At 43.6% G+C, this 20,262-nt stretch overlaps 1 protein-coding gene across 1 annotated transcript in view; it reads right to left on the bottom strand.

Moving 5' to 3' along the window:
• Positions 1-9,407: 9,407 nt before the first annotated feature.
• The window catches only part of TBCD (tubulin folding cofactor D), a 111,324-nt gene continuing 100,469 nt past the window's right edge, over positions 9,408-20,262 (bottom strand). The window contains exons 33-34 of the mRNA XM_088523440.1: positions 13,135-13,212; positions 9,408-9,481 (exon numbers count right to left, since the gene is read on the bottom strand). Coding sequence (XP_088379566.1) covers positions 13,156-13,212 — 57 coding nt within the window. The 3' untranslated portion in view covers positions 9,408-9,481; positions 13,135-13,155. The remainder of the gene's footprint in view (positions 9,482-13,134; positions 13,213-20,262) is intronic.

The following is a 20,262-nucleotide window of genomic DNA, read 5'->3' as shown; positions in this document are numbered from 1 at the left end:
TGGAACTTAAATGCTATTTTTCACTTTTATGTGCATAATTTTACTCTGATCTACACAGAATTTCATCTTCTAAGCCAGGATGCAAGTACCCTTTAAGACAAGTTTGAGTAATATAAGCTGTCATTTATAGTTGGTCGCTTGAAAAGCAACAAGAACCTCAACAGTAAGACCCGTTATGGTTTTGGAAAGGAGCCCCTACGTCAGAATACTACTGCAAACTTCAGCCTTCAACAACCCAGCAACTGGCTCATTTTTAGTTCTTCCTGATTTTTTTCTTTCAAATGTGCATATGTGTATGTGTGTGTGTATATATATATATATATATATATATACACACACACAACTGTTGTTCCATATGAAGGGCTGGGACAGTGGGGTTTAATTATAACCATCCAATAACCAGGTATAATTACAGCTTCATCTCACCTGTGCATTTGCCCTGCAGTCACATCCGTCTTATTAAAGATAAGTGTTATGAGCCCTACTGCTAGAGCCACTTCCTTTTGTAGTCAGTAAGGAATGAGCTAAACTCTTTAGCAGTTGCTTGAGGAGCTGATTCATCACCCTTGTAAGTCTTCAAGGGGAAAAATGAAGCTTGAGTCTCTAAAGCTAGTTTGACACACAGACATTTGCTTAAATGGGTCACATTAAAGAGCTATTAAAAGAGGCTTTGACTTTGACTTTTGATGAAGTGAAGTCTGGATATTTTTGTTTGTCTATGACCTAAGAGTGACAGACCTCACCACAGGGATACTTCATCTTCAGCAAGTTTCATCATTGCTAAGTGTCGCCAGTCTTGCCCTGAAAAAAGGATTCTTTTACGAGGGTGACGAAGCAAGTCAGGTTTAATAGGCTACGTGTGTACAGCAACGGTGCTACATTTGGGCAAGCACAGGTTGAATGGCTCCATTCAGAGCTGGAGGTGAAAATCATTGCCATCGAAAAAGCAGGGCAGCTCTGACAGCAGTACGAAGACGAACTGCCATCTTGTGGCTACCAACAATGAATTTAAAAACAAAAATATCCAAATCTTTGTGGTCTTCATATGGCAGAGCTGCACAACACTTTAAAACATATTCCCTGCTCTGATCTTGCTGAACAGTGCCCTTCACGCTGACAAGCCACCCCGTCACGATGCCGCAGCTCAACTCGTTCAGTTCCAGGACGGCCCCTGAACCAAGAGCTCCGGTCTGCAAAGCAGCAGCCGGGGCCAGCAGCTGCGTCATGCCGAGCCCTGCAAGAGGCAGAGAGAAAAGACGTGGTCACAGGGAGCGGTGAACACCAGTATTTTATCATTACCTCAACCGTGATGAAATGAACTAAATGGAGATGAAAATGTAAGAATATGAAGTTATTTTTACAGTCCTTTTTTCTTTTTTTTACTACCCCTAAATAAATTCTATTTGTGCAAGTTTTAAAGGAATTTTGTAAGTGCTGATTTCAGCTGAAACGAGCTCTATTTACCTTTTCATATTGTTACGCTCGGTCTTCTCTACTCTGCTGCTTCTCCTCTGCTCTTAGGGTACCTGCGCTCCCGAGGGAGCAGGGGCGACGCGGGGCACCCGAGCGCGGGGCACCCCGGGCTCCGCGTCCCCCCTCTACGGCAGGGCCCGGTCCCGGCCCGCCTGGCTTTAGCACTTTACTACTGTTTGCTCATGCTGAAAGAGGAGTAAAAGGTCAAGAACCACCTTCAGCCACAGAACTTCCCAGATTTCTCATTATTAGTAACAATTCCATCCAAAATACCTGCATGTATGGCTATTAGGGTGTATTTTATATATAGGTATTAAGATGTATTATATATTTTATCATTTTCTTTTCACTTGTCAGCTTTTTCTCAGTCTCCATTTCAAGATTAAGGTGTTGGAATATGTTTTTGAGATCAGTGAAATAATCATGTAATGTCTTCATTTTGAACATAATATTTCTATTAGTTGACTAGAAAAACTAGGTTTTATTAGTTTGAGAGGGAATACTTAGGTCAATTTTTGCTCTAAATAAGAATGGTGTGGATGAGTGAGAAGTTTCTTATTTCATAAAATTAAAAATGTCAGGCACAGATTTTGGGCTTTTTTTAATTTAAATTTAAACTAAAACCAGAAAACTGCAGAAATGATCCTGTAAGAACTGGGAAGAGAGGTGAAGAAACTGAAGAACACGTTGTCTTTGAAGCTTATTCATATATGGCTTTAACTGCATATATTTTTTGTATGTATTTTTTTTTAGAGCCATGATAAGGGAAAACATAGGATTTACATTAGGAAACATCTTTCTTTTAAAGGATTATCAGAATATTAATATTAAACAGGAAGAACTGACTGACCTTGAAGTCTCATGTAATGTAATACCAAACACACCCAGTTCCTAAGAATTATTAAGGGCTTAAGAGATGAAATGTGGCAAAACCTATTTAATTATTTTCCCTCCATGCTGTTTGTCTTGCTTATTGAGCCTTCCCCTCTTTGAACACAGGAGACAGGAACCTCTCAGAGGAATTCTTATCAAAGCAGAAAATTATGTAGTCTTAAAAAAAATATTTCACTTATGGGCAATCCAAAACACCTGTAATAAAAGGAAAAAGGATCTGTTTATGAATATATTGCCTTTCTCCTCAGGAGCATCCTAGCACCATTGGGCAGTGTCTGCCCAAAAAGACAAGACAAACGGTCACTGAAACATCTGTGCTGTGTTACTGCTTTCTTCCATTTTGTCTGAGTAAGATGTCACACCACAAGTCTGGAATGTTTTTGGGAAATAAAACTGGAAGGGTTTAAGAGCACGGTCTTCGGCAACTCCATATATCCTGTAGTTAGTTTTGAGGACATTTCTCTGGGCACACATTCATTTATTCATGAACTGGTGAAGAACAGCATGTGGTGCACAGAAGTACCCAGTGTGTGTGGTGGAACAATGTTTCTTAAAATATATATATATATACATATATATATATGTATATATATGAAGAGCACAATCCCATGCTTTACCTTGGCTACCAGCTGTGGTCTGGTCACTTGCAGCAGATCACAGAGACAGTTGCGTTTCGCTCTTACTAGCGTTAATTCAGCTTCCCTGCATGAGGACATATTTTTCAGTTAATTGAGAAACTAAAGACTTGAAGTTGGCTGCATGAATACAAAAGTACATGTCTGTTCTTTCATGCACGTTTCAAACTAGAAAAGTTTTCTGGTGTGTCAAATTCTAAGGAGAACACAACATTTCTGCCATGTGTTGAGCCAGATAAACCATAAATACACAAGGGGTCTCCTGGAAGGGACAGTGACTAATAAAACTTAGAAGACTGTATTGTTAGATCATGTAATCTAAAACTTAACACATTTTTATGCCTACGTTTTGACTATAAACTTACTAATTTACTCTCTCATCTGACAGTTCCTTTTTTTTTTGCGCTAGAAAACATCACACACAGAATTTAAATGTCAGCAGATCTGGAAAACATCCTGCTATCTTGAGAAGCTTTATGCTGAAATAAAAAAATCCAGCCTTAAATCCTATGAGCCTTCTTAAAAGCTCCTGAAATGGCACCATGTTCACAAGAACCTTCCTCAACACCTGCAAACCCCGAGAGGGCAGGAGGGCTCGGGCAGAGCTGCCCTTCACGTGCTGCAGGTACCTCCCTGGATGCAGCGCCGGCCTCTCCGCGCTGCTGCAGCCGAGCTCTGTGATAAAGAACAACTGGGAAGGGTTCCTGCACATGAACCCATTCCAGAACTATGGAGAAAAGCACAAAGTGCAAGCTAATTACAAATAACTACTTTTTTAAAAAAACACATGGGACAAATCATCAGGTTTAATGCTGGAAACTTTCACTTAGTTAAACAAAATTTATTATTTTTAGTGTAATTTGTTTACACACTAAATTACACAATTGGATGATAAACTCTCTGCAGTTCCCAAAGGGAGAAAAGTTTCAAAAATGTGTATCCCGGTAATTGTCAGCTGCCCCAAATATTTAAATCTCCTGTGGCTTCCTGAAGTTAATGCTTATTTTAATTCAGAATTTACTAAGATGGCTGCAGCACTGAGAGCGCTTGGGATTTATAAGCAGCTCTCCCTGACACTCAGCAACGACTTCAAAAAATCTTCTTCTGTAAACGGCTGAAGTCTCCCCAGATAAAACAATTAGGCTTTAAGTAAACTGCCCCTCAGCTTTAATCTTGGAGCAACAGACGTTCTGCAACTGGCAACTCGGAGCAACCCCTGGACTAGGGGGGAATGCAATGGGCAGCCGTCTGCAGCTTAAAACTGAGAACAGCCGTGTTCAGGGAACTGCGGTATGAGCAGGACTGCTGCTGCTGCAGAATTTGGTGTTTGCCACTCTTAGTATGGTGTATTGCCAGCATCCTTTTATTGGTGACTGTGGGAAGCTAATGCGACTCTGGGTTCTTTGGTTATCCCTCTGTAGTTTATTTCTGAATGCTTTGGGTGGAATTCAGGAAAAAAAAATCCATTTTTAGGGAGTAGAGCAACTTCTAACTTCTCCGCAAACTTGCTATTAGCTCACATTTAATGAGCAAACACTAAACACAATCTTAAACCTCAATCTGAAGTTGAGCAGAAGAGTTTTTAAATACTCATGCTTCAAATCTGAGATGAGTGTAATTTTTGTCCTGAAAGATTAAGAAAAACAGGAATAGCCACCCTGCACAATGACAAAGTAACTTGACTTTTGGGAAAAGGAAATGATTTAAGCTTATGCCCAGAAATACACTAGAAATTCACTAAGATTTAAATAATGTGAGTGGACAGGCCAAAAATATGTACAGCACCATCATGAAGGTACACATGTTGTCTGAAATTTCAAGGAACAACAAAAAGCCATTTGAGATAATGATTAAATAGCACTAATATGTTTTTCCGTATCTGTCTATCTTTAAACTCCTGCTGAAGAAATCTGGCTGCATCTGGGTGTTGGGCTGGTGGAACCGTGACCCAGTACATCCTTATGTAATGAGGAAGAAAGCTTAAAACAGCAGCCAAACTCATAAACTAATTAGTATCCTAAACCTCTTATTGCTTCAAATATCTCAGGCATGCAGACTTTTATAAACATTTCCAGGTAATTATAGAGCACAATGCTAAAATCCTTGGAAAAAAACAAAATCCCCTGCCAAAAATGTGGTAAATTGTTGTCCCTTCTCTAGTCACTTTATGGTTCTGTTCAATTACTTTCTTTGATGTAAAAAATCTGCTCTAAGATAAATAAATAAATAAAAACGATCCCCATCCTGAGTGCTAGTGGCCTCGGAGATGCTGCCAGAAGGAGCCCGCTGCCCCACGGCCCCACTGCGGCGCTGCAGGGACCCCAGGCTGGGCTGCAGCCGGCGCCCGAGCGATGCTTGGGGCCGTGGAAACAGCGACGCGCAGCAGAAACGCATCCAACTGCACTAACACGGTGACGGTCGTGAACAGGGGGACCCTTTTCTGCCCTTAGAAGAAGCTAAAAGTAGAGATTGCAGTAAGTAAAAAAAAAAAAAAAGAAGAAGATAAAAGTGTTTTTTTTAATTGATACAGTCATAGGTTCAGGAAATGACAGAACTATTCTAACTCATAATATTTGTCTGAATACAAAGATTGTAGCATTTTTGAGCCATTACTTTACATAGGAAATATGAGCTGTTCTGCTAATTCTGTTGTTTTCCAACTTGCAGAGATCCTGCCTTCTTCCAAAATCTTGCCAGGGCTCACAAATGCCAAGAAACTGTCTGTGCAGTTGAAGTTTGTCTGTTTGCACAGCCCAGTCCCTCTGTGTTTCATGGAGAACTTCCAAGATCTCCTCCCTTTTTATGTTGTTAGAAAAATACGGGTATTCACTTTATCCAGCGGTGTTTTTGTAAGCTCACACCACTTTTGGTGGGACAATAAAACACACAGTTCTTGAGAACAGAAGGGTTCTTTTCAGGAATGGCTTTTTGGCCTAGAAGCAGTAACTAACTAAAACTAGGGCATCATTCCCTACAAGCTCCCTGCCACCCTTTCTCCAAGGTATGGACCTTCTTCTTAACATCAGTGGTATAAGAATTCTTTGAACTCTTATTACTCGTGGACAAGCACACTCACCAGTTGGTGTCGCTGAGTATGGTCAGAACCTCATCCATAAGGGCAGGATCAACCACGTCGCTGTAGGTTATCAGCATTTCATAAATCTGACTGGCAGTTGTTTTCCTTACCTGCAGAGAAAGGGGCAGAGGAGGTTTTGCTGCAGCCCTGCACGGGGAGGCGCCGGCGCCGCTCCGCGCTCCTGCAGACCCTCCCTGCAGGCTCTGCCCCTGCGCAAACCGCTGCAGCGCCTCGGCGCAATTCCTGCTGCCACGAGAGCTGTTTGCACTAACCTTCTGCAGAATTTCAGCTAAGGAGGGCAACAGAAACATGAGAGCATTTATTACTGCTTTAGATGCAACTTGTGATGATTGCGGCTGAAAATACTGTGTTCTACCAGGATACTTTGAAAGTGCCTCACAGCACTTTGATCTTTTCATTTCAGTGGGAACCAGCTTTTGGCTGCAATGGCTGCAGATATCCTTCAGCAGTTCTATCAGTTTGTTTACTCTGAAATAATCCTACTCTCTTCTAACGTCCTCTCAGGCCAAGTCACAATTTCAGTGACAGCACCAGCACATTTAGAGCCCCAGTGAAGAATAAGCATCACTATTTGACTGTTCTTGCTCAGTATGTTCCAGCAGACTAGATGAAACCCTACTAAGTTACCTGCTTGCAAACTGAAACCATCTTTGAATGTGAACCAGCATTTGTCAAAGCTTTTTTTTTCTCGTTAGAGAGTAGTCATCAATCACTGCTACCTTGCAACTGCTTTTCTGACCTTACAGCAAAGTTTGTGCTGTTACTCAGGAGGCAGAAACATTGAAGTATGTAAGTGAGTTACTGTTACCCAAGTGCTGAGGAGTATTATAGCATTAGCCATTTGCTTCTCCAACCCACTCTGTGTGCGGAGAGCGCTGCTGACCTGGCCTTACAGACAATCTCGTAAAAAGAGCGTATGGATGAATCTTAGCTTATCATGGCTTATAGATAATAATTTAAAAAAGAGTCAATTATGGATTCATATGGGTGAATGTGTCACCTGCGTGGTCCTACGAATGGGCACTTCCATTCACATTGGTACTTGCCTCCAGACTGAGGAAGAAGGGGATGAGGCTGAGAAAAGCACATTTTCCAAAGCTTTTGTTTTTCACATCTGTCCCTCACAAGGAATGATTTATTAAAATGTCTGAGAACAGCCCAACAGGAGCATTCAGCATCCTGCAGTGCCTCGCTGGGGCAGCGTCTGGCTCTAACTTTGGTTGCTGTAGAGCTAGTTAGGCCGGCTCGGGAGAACAGAAGCATCAGCAAAACGTTAACTGTTGGGAGGCAGACAGTGATGCAAAAGCAAAATTAGTTTTGTGGACCAGAAGTTGTCCAGAAGTGTCCAGAAGTATCTTCCCCAGAGCACTGTTTAGTAGTGATGCTGCTGTATCTACAGAGACAGCTGCCTCGGCTCATTTCTTACACATAAAAAGACACTAAAGAAAAGACAGCAAAATTACAACACAAGCAAATTTTGATTTCATTTTTTCAGGAAATAAGATAGAGACAGCCTATTTCTGGAGTTCCAATGATATTTCAGTTTGACTCAGCTGTAAAAAACAGTATCTATTTATCACGTAAAACACCAACAGAGCATAAAATTGGAATAAACACTGCAGATTTAAAACTGTCCTGTCCTTGGCATCTCCTGCAAAATGTCCTTAGTGCAGTAAGTAAACACAACATGAAAATATTTGGACCAAAAATTGTTAAGTGTTGTTAATCATTGAACCTTGCTGTGTAGCACAGGATTTTCACCTGAGCTCAAAAGCAATGTTAGATGAAACAGTGTGGATATGTACTGGCCAGACAGACATCTGATTACATTTCTCATGAACCAGAACTACTTGTGTGTTGCTACTGTCAGGCAGTAACTTCTCTTATGATAAAGGTCTTCAAGCCCTAAGTGGTGCAAAGATCCTCACGGTCTTCCATAAAAGCAGCAAACTGTTTACCTAAATAAACTCTAATTAAAAACTGTATGGACAGAAGGTGTAAAAACAATATGTGGAACAGCCAGCTATTCTGTCAGGATGCAGCAACCGGTTTCAGGTGGCAGCCTGGCAAGCAGGAAATGTCAAATAACCAACCCTTGAGATTAAAATACTACTAATAATTTATATACAATGTTTTCTGGTAAAAAGAATGCTGTTTTAATATATTTTTTTAAAGAATATTTTATATATTGCATTTTGGTAATCCAGCAAGTCTGCTCGGCAGTATATGTATATAAATATACCCAATACTTACTAAAGGAAAGGGATGGCAAAGAAGGATAAACAACTGAAATAAAACTTTCTCTCTCATGTCTCCTTGAAACTGAATCAGGCCACAAAACCTAGGGAGAAACAAGAAGATACAGGTCTAAGTGCCTGTTGGTCAACATTGCTCAAGTGCCTTCTGCAGAGCAGAACGAAGCCGTGCGGCAGCACGGGGCGGCCCCGCGGCGTCTCCACAGCGAGTGCTGTGGGAAAGCAAACACGGACACCCGCCAGCAAAAGCCCTAAGGGCTGCTGCAGTGCACCGAGATGCCACCGTCTGTGCCAGACACCCACAGGGTGGGAAAACTCCTGAGGGGCAGCACCAAAGGCTCCGAGCTAAAAATCACACTTGAAAGGAGCTGCCCCGCAGACCCGGGCGTGCTGTGGGCTTTCGTGTGATGCAGCTGAGACTGACGGGCAGATCAGAAATGGGGGATATTTTTCATTTTAGACTTCCTCAAACTCAATCTACTGCCAATAAAGAAAAGAAATTTATTTCACATACCATGCTTCTACCCAACTAATTTTGCCAGGTAGCTTTAGAAGAGTCTGTGAACCTTCATTCAGATTTTTGTCTCTCATTCCCATCCAATATTGCATTTCCCTACTTTTCTGTTTTGACTGCTTTGCTTTCTGAACCGAGAATTTTTCCCTAGAGCCACACTGTAATTTTGCCAGCACTTTTTACCTCTTTCTGCTACACATACAAGAGCTGATCACATCTATGTATCCTTTGGGGATCTCACTCAAGTCAAGCTCTGCAAAAGCCAAACACTCTGTACCTTGCTGTGAATGCCCACAACATGGTAGAAGCTGCAAACTTTATGAAGCCTTCACACAATTTCACCCCCACCACCCAAAAGGAAGGCCTAAAACTCACACAACCTTATGTCACATGTATTTTTATGTATTTTTCACTTCTTTTTTTGTACCCAAAGGCCCTTGGTGTTTTATCTGGGCTGTACTAATGTTAAGTTTGCTTCACTCCTTACAAGCAGCCACAAAATGACATTATTTCATCAACTCACACTCCGATGCTGGAGCGAAGTTTCCGTATGTCTTTGGATTTTTTGATTTCTTCTTTACACAGAGCAAATAACTTCAGTGGAAATGGATGGCTGAAAAAGAGAAAGAAAAGGTATGAGAAATTGGATGTGAGCACACTTTCAAACACAGTTCACAACGAAACAAGGGGTATCTGTCCTTCTCCTGCCTCAGCACACCCTGCTTTGCCTTTGCAAAGGACCCAGGGTGGCGCTGGCTGCGTTCGGAGCGGGCAGACACTGTCACCAACAGCTGTGGCACCCGCGCACCGAGGACAGTGCCACAGGCTGCCAGCACAGAGTCAGCTGTGTGGCTGTGCTAGTACAAGCGGAGGGGGTGGGACAGTCAGCTGGGTGGTTGTGCTAGTACAACCAGAGGGGGTGGGACGAGCTACACTGCACCTGGAAAGACAACGTTCTCCAACCGAACACAAATCATGTAAGTTCCACCATGCCTTCAGTAAATGAAGATGCTACTGTTTACAGCCCCGACTGTCTCCGTGATCGCAGACACCGTGACTAAACACGGGTCGCAGCTCTGGTGAGGGGCTGAATCCTGAAGCCATCGCTACATGGATTTAGCAAGTTCCTTCCCCATCTTGGTCTGCGAAACGGGATTCTCACGACTCTTTCCCAGACACTCATGCAAACACAAGTATCGTTAATATAGTCCAAGGGGCTATTAAGGAGAACACTAAAGAGGAAATACTACTTTTATTTCAGGACTAATTATTTAATCTTTTACTCAACACACACCAAGCCAACCATCTGAAGTGTCATAGATGCAAACGAAACTATTTCTTGTTTGTTCAGCAAACCCAATCAACTTCTAGACTGCATATTTGGGAAATCTAGGTAAAGCAGAACACAAAAGCCCTAAGATTTATTCTCTGCTACCACGTTTCAAAGCTGTGACAATAAAGCATTCAAATAAAAAATAAATAATAATAAAAACACAAGTTGTGCAGTGTCATCTGTTTAAAAACAAAGCCTTTAAAACAAGAACTTGAGATGTTCCTAGCCATGACAAGACGTTTCATGAAGTTTTTCACAGTTGCTGTCGAGGCTCTATTGGAAACTCTGCAGAGCTGAGCGAGGCTTTCAGGACTGAAGACTCCAACAGGGGCTGATTTGAAACACCTTGACAAGACAGTGCGGGAGCCAAGTCCGCGTCCCCGCCGCTCCATGCGCTCCTTTGCGGAAAACCCTACGCCCACGGGCCAGCTCCGGGAGGAAAACCACGAGCAGGTCCACGCGTGCCGAAGGTTTTCCATAGGCGGGTGACACGTCCCCTCCTCCCGGCCCCGGGTGCACAGAGCCGGTTTATGGACAGCTCATCCAGACACCCGCGATGCAGCCGTGCCCGGCTCGCAGCGCGGCGACACCGCAGCGTCGGGGCCCTCTCGCCCTGGCTGCGCAGCAGAGAGGCTGAGGGGAACGGCAGCACCTGGAATACACTTGCTGCAGGGACCCGTATGTGCGGCATTACGGCCCCGCTCTCCTTTCCGGCATTAGTCCATGGCCCCGTCGCAGTGGCTACGGCTAAACCTACGTGTGGCTGCAGCAGCCCGGCCGTCCCGCAGAGGCGATTCCCTTCACGCACCCACCTCGGGGAAAGCGCCGCGGATCCACGGCCTGCGGGCTCCAGCGCAGGGCAGTGCACGGCCCCGCAGGGGAGGCCGTGGCGGGGAAGCAAACCAGGGTCCCCTCGCCACGAGCCCTCGCTGCACGAAGCTCTGCTAAATGTGGCTCTGGGCGCTCCGGGGCAGAAGAAGCAGGACAATGCACCCCAAGGGACACCTCCACGGGGCAGGAGTGACACCCTGTGGCAACGGGCATCAACAGGCACCTTGGGCTCCAGCAGTGCCAGGCTGATTCAGTCGAGAGCTGCTTATCCTGGTCAAATTAATCACTTCAGGGTATTACCTGCTCTGGAGAGCTAATGTCTCTTTAGAAAAAGAAGTCCAGGAGAGTGCACAATGCCCATTTTAAATTTCAAAAATTAATTTGCAAATAATTACTAAATATATACATTAAATATAACGTAGCAGCTAACTATCAAGCACTGGGTACAGGCGCAATCCCGGTGCTGAACCTGCTACCACCTAAATTCCCTTGCCAAGACTCCCCCACCCAAAATGGAGAAAAAAGAGAAGAAAAAAGACACGGCAGCCCGATACCCCACAGAGTACAAGTGTTCCATGTGCAGCTTCCTGGAAAAGCTTCTTGTTTGCTCCAGGCCACGCAGTGGAGAGCAGCAATGAAGCAGCAGGAAAGCTGCTCCCAGCTCCCACTCGTGCACGGCCTGCAGCTCCCGGGACGCTCCACACGCCGCTTCTGCATCCTTAAGCCACAGGGCTTTGAAGCGAGCGTCAGTGACCCCTCAGGAGAAGAGGCTCTAAGTCACACATTTACTACTGCACTATTCTCGGGACCTTCACAGAATAAGGCTGTTTTTCCTCCCTTCCAGTTTCATGTTAGGTTTTCTGGATAAACTCTACGGTGGCACCCCTGGACCAAGCTGGAGTGTCCCTTGCAGAGCGAATGGGCTTGCAGTGACGCAGCCTCCTGCCCAGCCACCTGTGATGGGGGACACAGACTCCAGCGGGCGCTTACGGAATGGCAGAGGTGGGAAGGGACCTCTAGAGATCATCTAGTCCAAACCCCCATCATTTCTCAAATTCCCCCGTGGTGATGGCTGGAGCTGCGATGATACTGAGCCAAAAAAGTCTTACTGGCTCTGTCAAATGAACATTTAGTAACTGATTTCAAATTCCCATGCAAAAAGGGGCCACCGAGGCTGACTTAAGACGGGTTATCTAAACACACACTCGACAATAAGACTAGAATCGATTAAAACTTTTAGACTGATACATTTTTTTCAAGTTCATCTGCTGTGAGCAATTCTATTATGAGCAGATTTCACACCAACTCTCTGTGCTGGGGGAACACTCGCTGTACAGATCTGCAAGTGTCTACACACGTGCCCAGATGCTGCTTGCAGGACTTTGTGGAACACATTTTCATCTTAATTAAATTAAAAGCATTCTCGCCCGAAACATCGGCAAAAAAACACTTATTTCATCCTGGAATGCTTTATTCATGCTTATCCCTTCCTGAACTAAACACTTTCCAGAATACGAAACTTGGAAAAGCTGGGACGTGTCTTTGCTGTTCTTATTACAACCTTAATTAACTTCTCTGGAGATAATTCACATTAGCAAAAGCAAGAGGATTTGGGAAGCGATAGCTCCTAGGCACAGTGTTTTGCAGCATTGCAGCAGAACACTACCACTGAAAAGGCTCACAGCACACGAACAGCATCCCCCAGAAAAGCCTGTTCCCTGGCATTTGGGAAGCTAGGAGGAGCCAACAGCCAAATGGATCTGAACCTGGCCCAAACCCACTAAGTGAAATATGTGAGTTGAATTTAATTACTTTACTGGTCATTAAGCAATGAACCAATAACCAACGTCTACACCGAGATCAGAGGCCAAGAACTTTGTCAAGACATTTTCAAGGCTCTTGGTCCAGAGTTTATCTTGGCTGTGCCACCGAACTGATGCAACTTCAGGAAAATTAAAACAAAACTGTGTATCACGTACACACATCCTTACCATAGAGGCTCCTGCACCCACATCTATAGCAACATTCAGAAGCACGCATGTAAGATTTGAGAGGCCTGTTGCATACTGGAAAACAAACAAAAAAACCTCATGGCAACTTACTTGTCCTGCGTGGTTAAGATTTCAAAACAGCCATTGGCCAGCATTTGGTCCAGCATCGTCAGGAGAGGTACAGACACCCTGATGAAAGCAAACAACTTAATGTAAATAAACTTCTTGGCATGCAGGTACACAGTTTTAATTAGACACAATGAAAGAAACTTCCTATCTACCTACATATATTTAAATCAGAGCACTAGTTTACTCAGGGGAGAGTTGCTCAGTAACTTTTGTGTTGGCTAAATCAGCCTGGCTGGGTGAGAGAGGGACACAGCATTACAGCCAAAAAGAGAAAACAAACGAGCAAAAAAACCCCTAACTAACAGCATGCCTGGCTTGAGCTTGCAGCATCCTGAAAACACAGTTAAAAGTGGTAGAAACTATGAATGCATTTTCTAGTATCTGCAAAATTATTTTCTAGTATCTGAGCAACATATTCCACTAAACGCATGAGAAGTTGCAAAACTTCACTGCAATATTTACCCAATGAACCAACACACAACGCGGCAGCTGGAATGGCCGAAGTCACGTTTTCTATTTCAAAGGCTGAGTCAAAAATTTAATAAAACAAAATTGAAATTCTGTTAACAGGTGTTTTTGTTATTGTTGTGGTTGTTTTTTTTTCCCCCCTGAGAAATATGTTCTATTTTACATATGTTTGGTAAGTGAGGCCATACCTCACCATTCAAACTGAGTCACCTTTAGAGAAGAACATTCACATCAGAACTAGGTTTCAAGCACACTGGAAGAAGCATTGCTTAAATGAAATGCAGATGGGACTAGACTACAAAGTATATTGCAATACATAATCCCCACTATTGCATTACATAAAATACTGATTCTCACCACACTGTGACAAATGTTAAGCTACAGTAAGTAGAAAATACTCTACCATCATTCCTTTATTATTCAAGAGCAGCAAGCAAACTGTACTAAAGCCAGGGTGGGTGGTTCAGGCATCCTTTGGCTTGGTAGGTTGGGAAAGACCTGGCCCCTATATCTGACTTCGAATAGTCACTCCGTTAAAGAAAGAAGCAGAACAAACCCCTACCGGTCGTTGTGCAGGTTGTCCTCGAAGACCCTGAGCAAGGTCTCGCAGAAGCTCTCGACAGCGCCGGGGTCGCTCTGGACTTTCTTCATGTGGTCGAACAGGCTCTGTGCCGAGTAGCGGAGCTGCGGAGGGGAGGGCAGGTGAGGGGCAGGCCGGGCACCGCCGCCCGCGCAGACACCGGCGGCAGCCGCGCGCTCGGCCCGGCTGCGCCCGGCACCGCCAACCGCCCTCCTGGCGGCCGGCGGCACCGCTCGGCTGGAAAACCGTTTATTTCCCACTATTAAACCTTTCTCGGGATCTTTTTTTTCATCCTTTTTAAGTTGGCCACTGTAGCAAGGAAAGACCACGTTAAAGATTTGTTATTTTCCATCTTTCAAAATAAAACAACCCCAAACCACTATTATCATCCTGCTTTGCTTTAACCAGTCACACCGTTACGGCTGGGAGGGCTGGGGCGCGGAGCAGCCCACGAGGTGATACTGCTTCAACAACCTGCTGCAAGGGCAGGGCACGGGCAGGCTCTGGGGCGCGCGGCGCTCCCGGCAGGCCGCACAAAGCAGCAGTGAGCTCAGACTGAAAGCCAGAAACACCTCGGAATAAGGGCTCTTGGTTTGAGTTCATTCTATCAGTCGGCTACTCCGAGATGTGGGAAGGAGCTTCCATGCCCGCGTTCCCGGTCCGCGGGAAGCAGGCGGTTTGGCTCCGGCTCCGCCTGCTGCTGCTGCAGCCCCGGCTTCGCAGGGCCGTGCAGGCAAAGATGGGGCAAATGAATTTTCAAGGGTCAACTTCCTTCACGCTGGTTGCAAGTGCCCAGTAGTTTTCTGTAAAGCGTTTCTGGGTGCAAAGAGCAATGAACACATGAGCCGCCAATGAAAACACAAAATGAGTTTTCAAAAGCTTTAGCCTGCTTATAAATAACAGCAATTTGTTCTGCATGGGTTAGAAGCACAGGCCAGTCGTTCAACAATTTGCTCTGTGCTGAAATACATTGGGCAAGGCAGAAGCAGAAACGTTTCTGTAAATAGTCAAGCAGTTTAAATAAATTATTTGCATAGTCTGCATTTCACAACAGTCGAGCCTCAGTAAAAATCATTTCAATATTTGCAAACTCCAGCTGCACTACAACGAAATTCTGAATCAAACCAAGTGTGGTTCTTTCATGAGCCAAAAGTAATTCTGTCTGTGCACTGAACATAAGCTGCATCCTTACACTTGAAGGTCTTCATAGGAGGTACAATTAGAAGGAAGAGAAACTAAGTATTTAATATTTAATTATGCTTATTTCATACTATCTTTTTTTAAAAAATATGCATTTAAGACCATTCTGAATAACAAAGAAATATTTTTTCTTAATACCAACAGAGCTCAACTAGAAACAGAAGATTGCCCCATGTCAAGGCTCAGAAGAGACCTTGGAACATTGGTGTTTAATCCTGAATCTTTCAATCCCACATCTCCAGACTTCCACAGCCCTTTATGGTTCTCTCCCATCATTTTCCAAAGACTGCTTAATTCTTCAGTGCTTTTCCTGCAGATTCAAAAGATTAAAAAGGCAAGAAGGGGCATGAAAGGAACTGGCGAGCTAATATCTCCTGCACACAGAGAAAGCTGAGCAAAAGCAAGACAAAGTAGCAAAATAATAGGAAAAGCTGTATAACGAGGGCAGCATTTCTTCATTAGCAACTACTGAGATGCTGGCTAAGTAACCTGGTGATGTGAATCTCACTGAGCTGTCTGCTACAAAAATCCAGAGGTTTATTGTAAGACTGGGCATGAAATGGGACTGTGCGCAAATCTCCCATCGGGGTGGCACTGTCTTAGTTCATCCACTGCTAAAGATCGTAAAGACTGGAGATTTCTAGTAATACTGACAGAATAGGGAGCAAAAGCGTTCATTTAAAAAAAAAAAAAAAGAAAAATCAAATAATCTTTATGTCTGCAATATAAAGAATCCTCTGTGCCCTGTCGTACACAGGGGATTCCACATTTCCTTTGCTACTTGGAGAAGTGGATAATAGTCTTACTAACTCTCAAAAAAATGGCCTTACCCAAGAAAGCAGACAGATCAAAAGGTTCTACAAGAGAACAGGGTCATTTTTTGGGACAGACCCCACATAGTTGCTCAGCAAATTTAAAACCAGGACATTTTCCAAATAGCCAGTACAGACCCGCTGATGTTACCGGAACAAACCCTAACACAACAAGATAACGCAAGACAAACAAGTTAAATCTGTATTTCTTCTTCAGGTGGACACTCCCTGTTCTCCCAAATAACATCTAAGCATATCTGAGCTATAACCCTCAAATGCTCATGAGTGTTTGCAGAGAAGACCATTTTCAGTTTTTTTCCCCATCTATGCAAGAGTGCAGAATTCCCACTTTATCACACGAGCAACATTTACCTTTCCCTGGGGCTGCATGAGGACTGGGAAAGGAAATTAGGAGGTTAATGGCTTGGAACAGACAGCTTTGGATAAGAATTTGAGAGGAGGCCCGAGAATGACCTTGTTCTTATTAAACAGTAAAACCAGAGTTTGCCAAGGCTTGAAACACTTAGGCCAATAGTAGGTGTTTCAGTGAGAGGCAATACATGGTATGGGGGACAGCATTCAAAGGAACCATCCATCTGATGATAAAATTACAAAAACCCTCAGGAACAAACCTCCAGAATCAGGAGAAACACATGAACGAGCCTCTTCAGAAGTGCAATGTATCTCTAGATGGGTGGACACTGTTTAAATAAGGAGTGGAGCAAGACAGGAAAGGGAACAACTGCACTGGACGTGGTCTGCAGATCAACGACCCCTCCTGATGGCCATCAGTCTCACATCTAACCTGCGTTTCCTCAGAGTCCTTGGTAGCTTCAGGACCAACAGAAACACCCGTCGGCTTCAGAACGCAGGGAAGGGAAGAACATTTGCCAAGAAGCCAAAAGGCAGGATGGGAAGCGGGCAAACAGCCGCTCTGCTCACCTGCAGGGCCTGCTCATGGGCCTGGGAATCTCGGCTCTAAACAGGAGGAAGTCTACAAGGTTGGGCCATAGACCTGGGCTTCTCCTGCAGCAAAGACCTCCTAATTAGGTCAAGCACTCTCTGAAGTGACCTGAGGGAAATCCTGGAAGTTTTGCGATGTAACCAGATGAAATAACCAGCGTAAAGCTGCTGTTAAACCATTGCTAGTGCAGAGCTCGAGAGGCCAGCAGACACTGCAGTGCCTCTCGGCCACGGATGGCACCAGGGACTGACCCACTCCAGCCATCGTGCCCCAAGCTGCAGGATTCAGGCAGTCACCATCGTGCCTACCCCACCACAAGCAAAAGTCCAGTGAGTAACTACTGAAACAGCTTAAACAAAATGAGCATTTTTGGATACAGGTAATTGCTAAAGGAGACGGTGCTGATAGAAGCTTTCAACAGAGAAAGACCTCCTTGCAGATCTGCAACACTCACGTTAACATGTGGAGGACAAAGGCACATTGAGGTGATGCTACGCTCAATAAAAAAACACAGGTTTTGGATCATTTCAAGTCCTGACAAATTTACAGCACTGAAGTGGCAATAGCTTATTTTCCCAATATCTTAAAAAATTGCATATATTTTAAGTTTTAGCACAAGTGAAACCATGTCTCCCTTGTTCTGCTCGCAACACTCCTTTTCAGGTCAGGTCTTTGGAGGCCAATACCTCTAGGCTTCAAGTCAGTGGTATTTTACGTAAAGCAGGAATATAACAACTCAGGTCATTGCTTTTTTCTTAAAGATGAATGCCAGAAATTATTCTCAAATGTAGTTTGCTTGCAAACTTGTCAGCTGAGGTCGTGGGCCTGCTCCACATAGGAATTCATTTCCATACAACTAGCCACACTAACTGAGTGTTTTAGAACTTTATGTTCTTCTCATTTTTCACATTATCTATGAATGTTGATTTGTAACAACTAATGCAACTGTTTAACACACATTTGTTTTCTCCAAACAGTACAGAAAGGCAGGAGTCTACCAGGCAAGTGGAAAAGCAGTTCTGAGGAGCCACCCACTTGGCACACGGAGAGCGTACGGCAAAGGCTTTTGGTTTTGGAACAGGACTGAACATATGCAATGACTCATATGGAAGTGGCTACTATAAGTTGTTACAGTTCTTCGACATATTATTCTAGAATAGTTTTATTGACCGTTAATTTTCAAAATAGCAGGTTTTTAAAAAAGATTTTACCTATAATTGCTATAATATTTTAAATATAATTTTCACTTTATGAGGGGTTGGAAATCACAGGGCATTCTGCGTTTTAACAAAATTTGATCCAGTTGAACAGTCAGGAAATTATATCAAATAGTTTGCTTAAAAATATAGGGCTTGTGAACTGCAAAAAGAACCGCTTTATACTTCTGATCTTTGACTACTGAGAGGATTTTTTATTAGGCAGCTGTAAGAAATATGCATTGCTGCAGTCCAGTTTTATAATTAGAAGATTCTTTTATACAAAGAAAGCCCCCTTTGAACCAGAGGAATGTAGCGGAATGCCAGATCCTGAACGGAATGACATCTTCTGCTTTTCCAGATTACTTGCAGCGCTCCAGCTCGGATGTGTTCAGCGGCCAGGCTGCCACCAAAGCGTCTCCGAGTCGCTCCACACAGCCCTTTCGGCAAAGCTCTTGAAAAAGCCAAACAAAGGGATATTTTTGCTATATTTACTGCTGAGGAATGCTGGTGAGGGGAGACTGGCTGCCCCCGCAGAGCCACGGGGCCCCGCGGGACCTCAGCACAAACCCCCATCTGCGCCCTCCCGCGTGCAAGAGGAGCTCCTGACCAGCACATCCACGTGTGCATTTACATGGACACAACTTTTAAGAGATACAGGGAAGAAAGGAGAGATCACAAAACATAACAGTTTATTGCAAGAACACAGCTGAATCATCTTTTTCTTTATCCAAATTCTCAAAAATATGCTTCTTTCATATGGATTTAATAGAAAGGGTGCCTAACATTTTCATTTAATGTTTAAATCAGTCCCTGGAGGCAGCAAACCACACTTTGGGCTTTGTTAGAATAGTCTGAAACATAAGTCATTATAAGAGACATGAATCCTAATTTGAATATCACATTTTTAACATTAAATTGAATTTGCCCCATACTGTATAATCCAAGCCCAAGTGCCCATACTAGAAGCCTCCCTTGCACTTCTGTCTGGCTCAGAAGAGAATTAGGCCCCTTTCTTTTTAAAGCCAAATCCCTTGAGAATATTTTAACAGGAAGAAGCTTTTAGCATTAAAGAAACACGCAGGGTCACAAAAAGTTAACACGCCAAAATCATATTTTGAAAACGTTACAGAGGGTTTTCCTTAAATGTGCTGGCAGATGGTAACAAGGCAAGGGAGCTAGAAGCAACTGCACTGTTTACAGTTTTCAAAAATCAAGGACAAGCAGAACATTAAAAAAAAGATATGAAAATGTTGAACCTTTTCCTGTGACCTCAGTTAGCAGCCAGAATGTCTGTCCCTCCACAACCTTCCTCCCCTTTTGTGCTTATACGGATAACGTTGGCTTTGGAGGAGCCCCCTATAATTAGCTGTTTGACTAAAACTTGGATTTCATCTGCATGTCTGCTATTGAAAAAGAAGTCTGCAAGAGTTGCATCATTCATGCAATATGCACTGTCACAAAGCAGTACATGTATGTTTTTAAACTCTTGAAATGGTCTTTGCTACATAATTATTTGTCAGTTTAGAAATATTACATTGGAGGAACAAGTCTCAGAATTGGTTTAAATATATGAGATTGCACAGCAGCCTAATCCACAGTGACAGAAAACCAAAAGGCACATGGAAATATTTTGTTAGAAGCACAGAACCTGGGGCACCTATGGCACCCAAGATGGCACATGGACATATTCTGAACAGCAGACAGTAAGACTGAAAATGGGAGACAAACTGAATGACTTACTCCTTCCTTCTGCAACTTGTTTTGGCTCACAAACAGAAAAAAAAGCTGGATTTCCTACCACATTTCCACCAGCATTCTTAATCTTAATTAGGGACAGAAATCCCAATTAGAAACACCCTTAAAGACTCCTTGGGTGCCGGCTTATGT

This window comes from Tinamus guttatus, unplaced genomic scaffold (genome assembly GCF_059628265.1).
Source record: "Tinamus guttatus ecotype Peru unplaced genomic scaffold, ASM5962826v1 Tinamus_guttatus_pri_ptg000188l, whole genome shotgun sequence".
In the NCBI taxonomy this organism is placed as follows: Eukaryota; Metazoa; Chordata; class Aves; order Tinamiformes; family Tinamidae; genus Tinamus; species Tinamus guttatus.
Note: the sequence above shows the minus strand (reverse complement) of the source record. Positions and strands in the feature narration are given on the sequence as shown.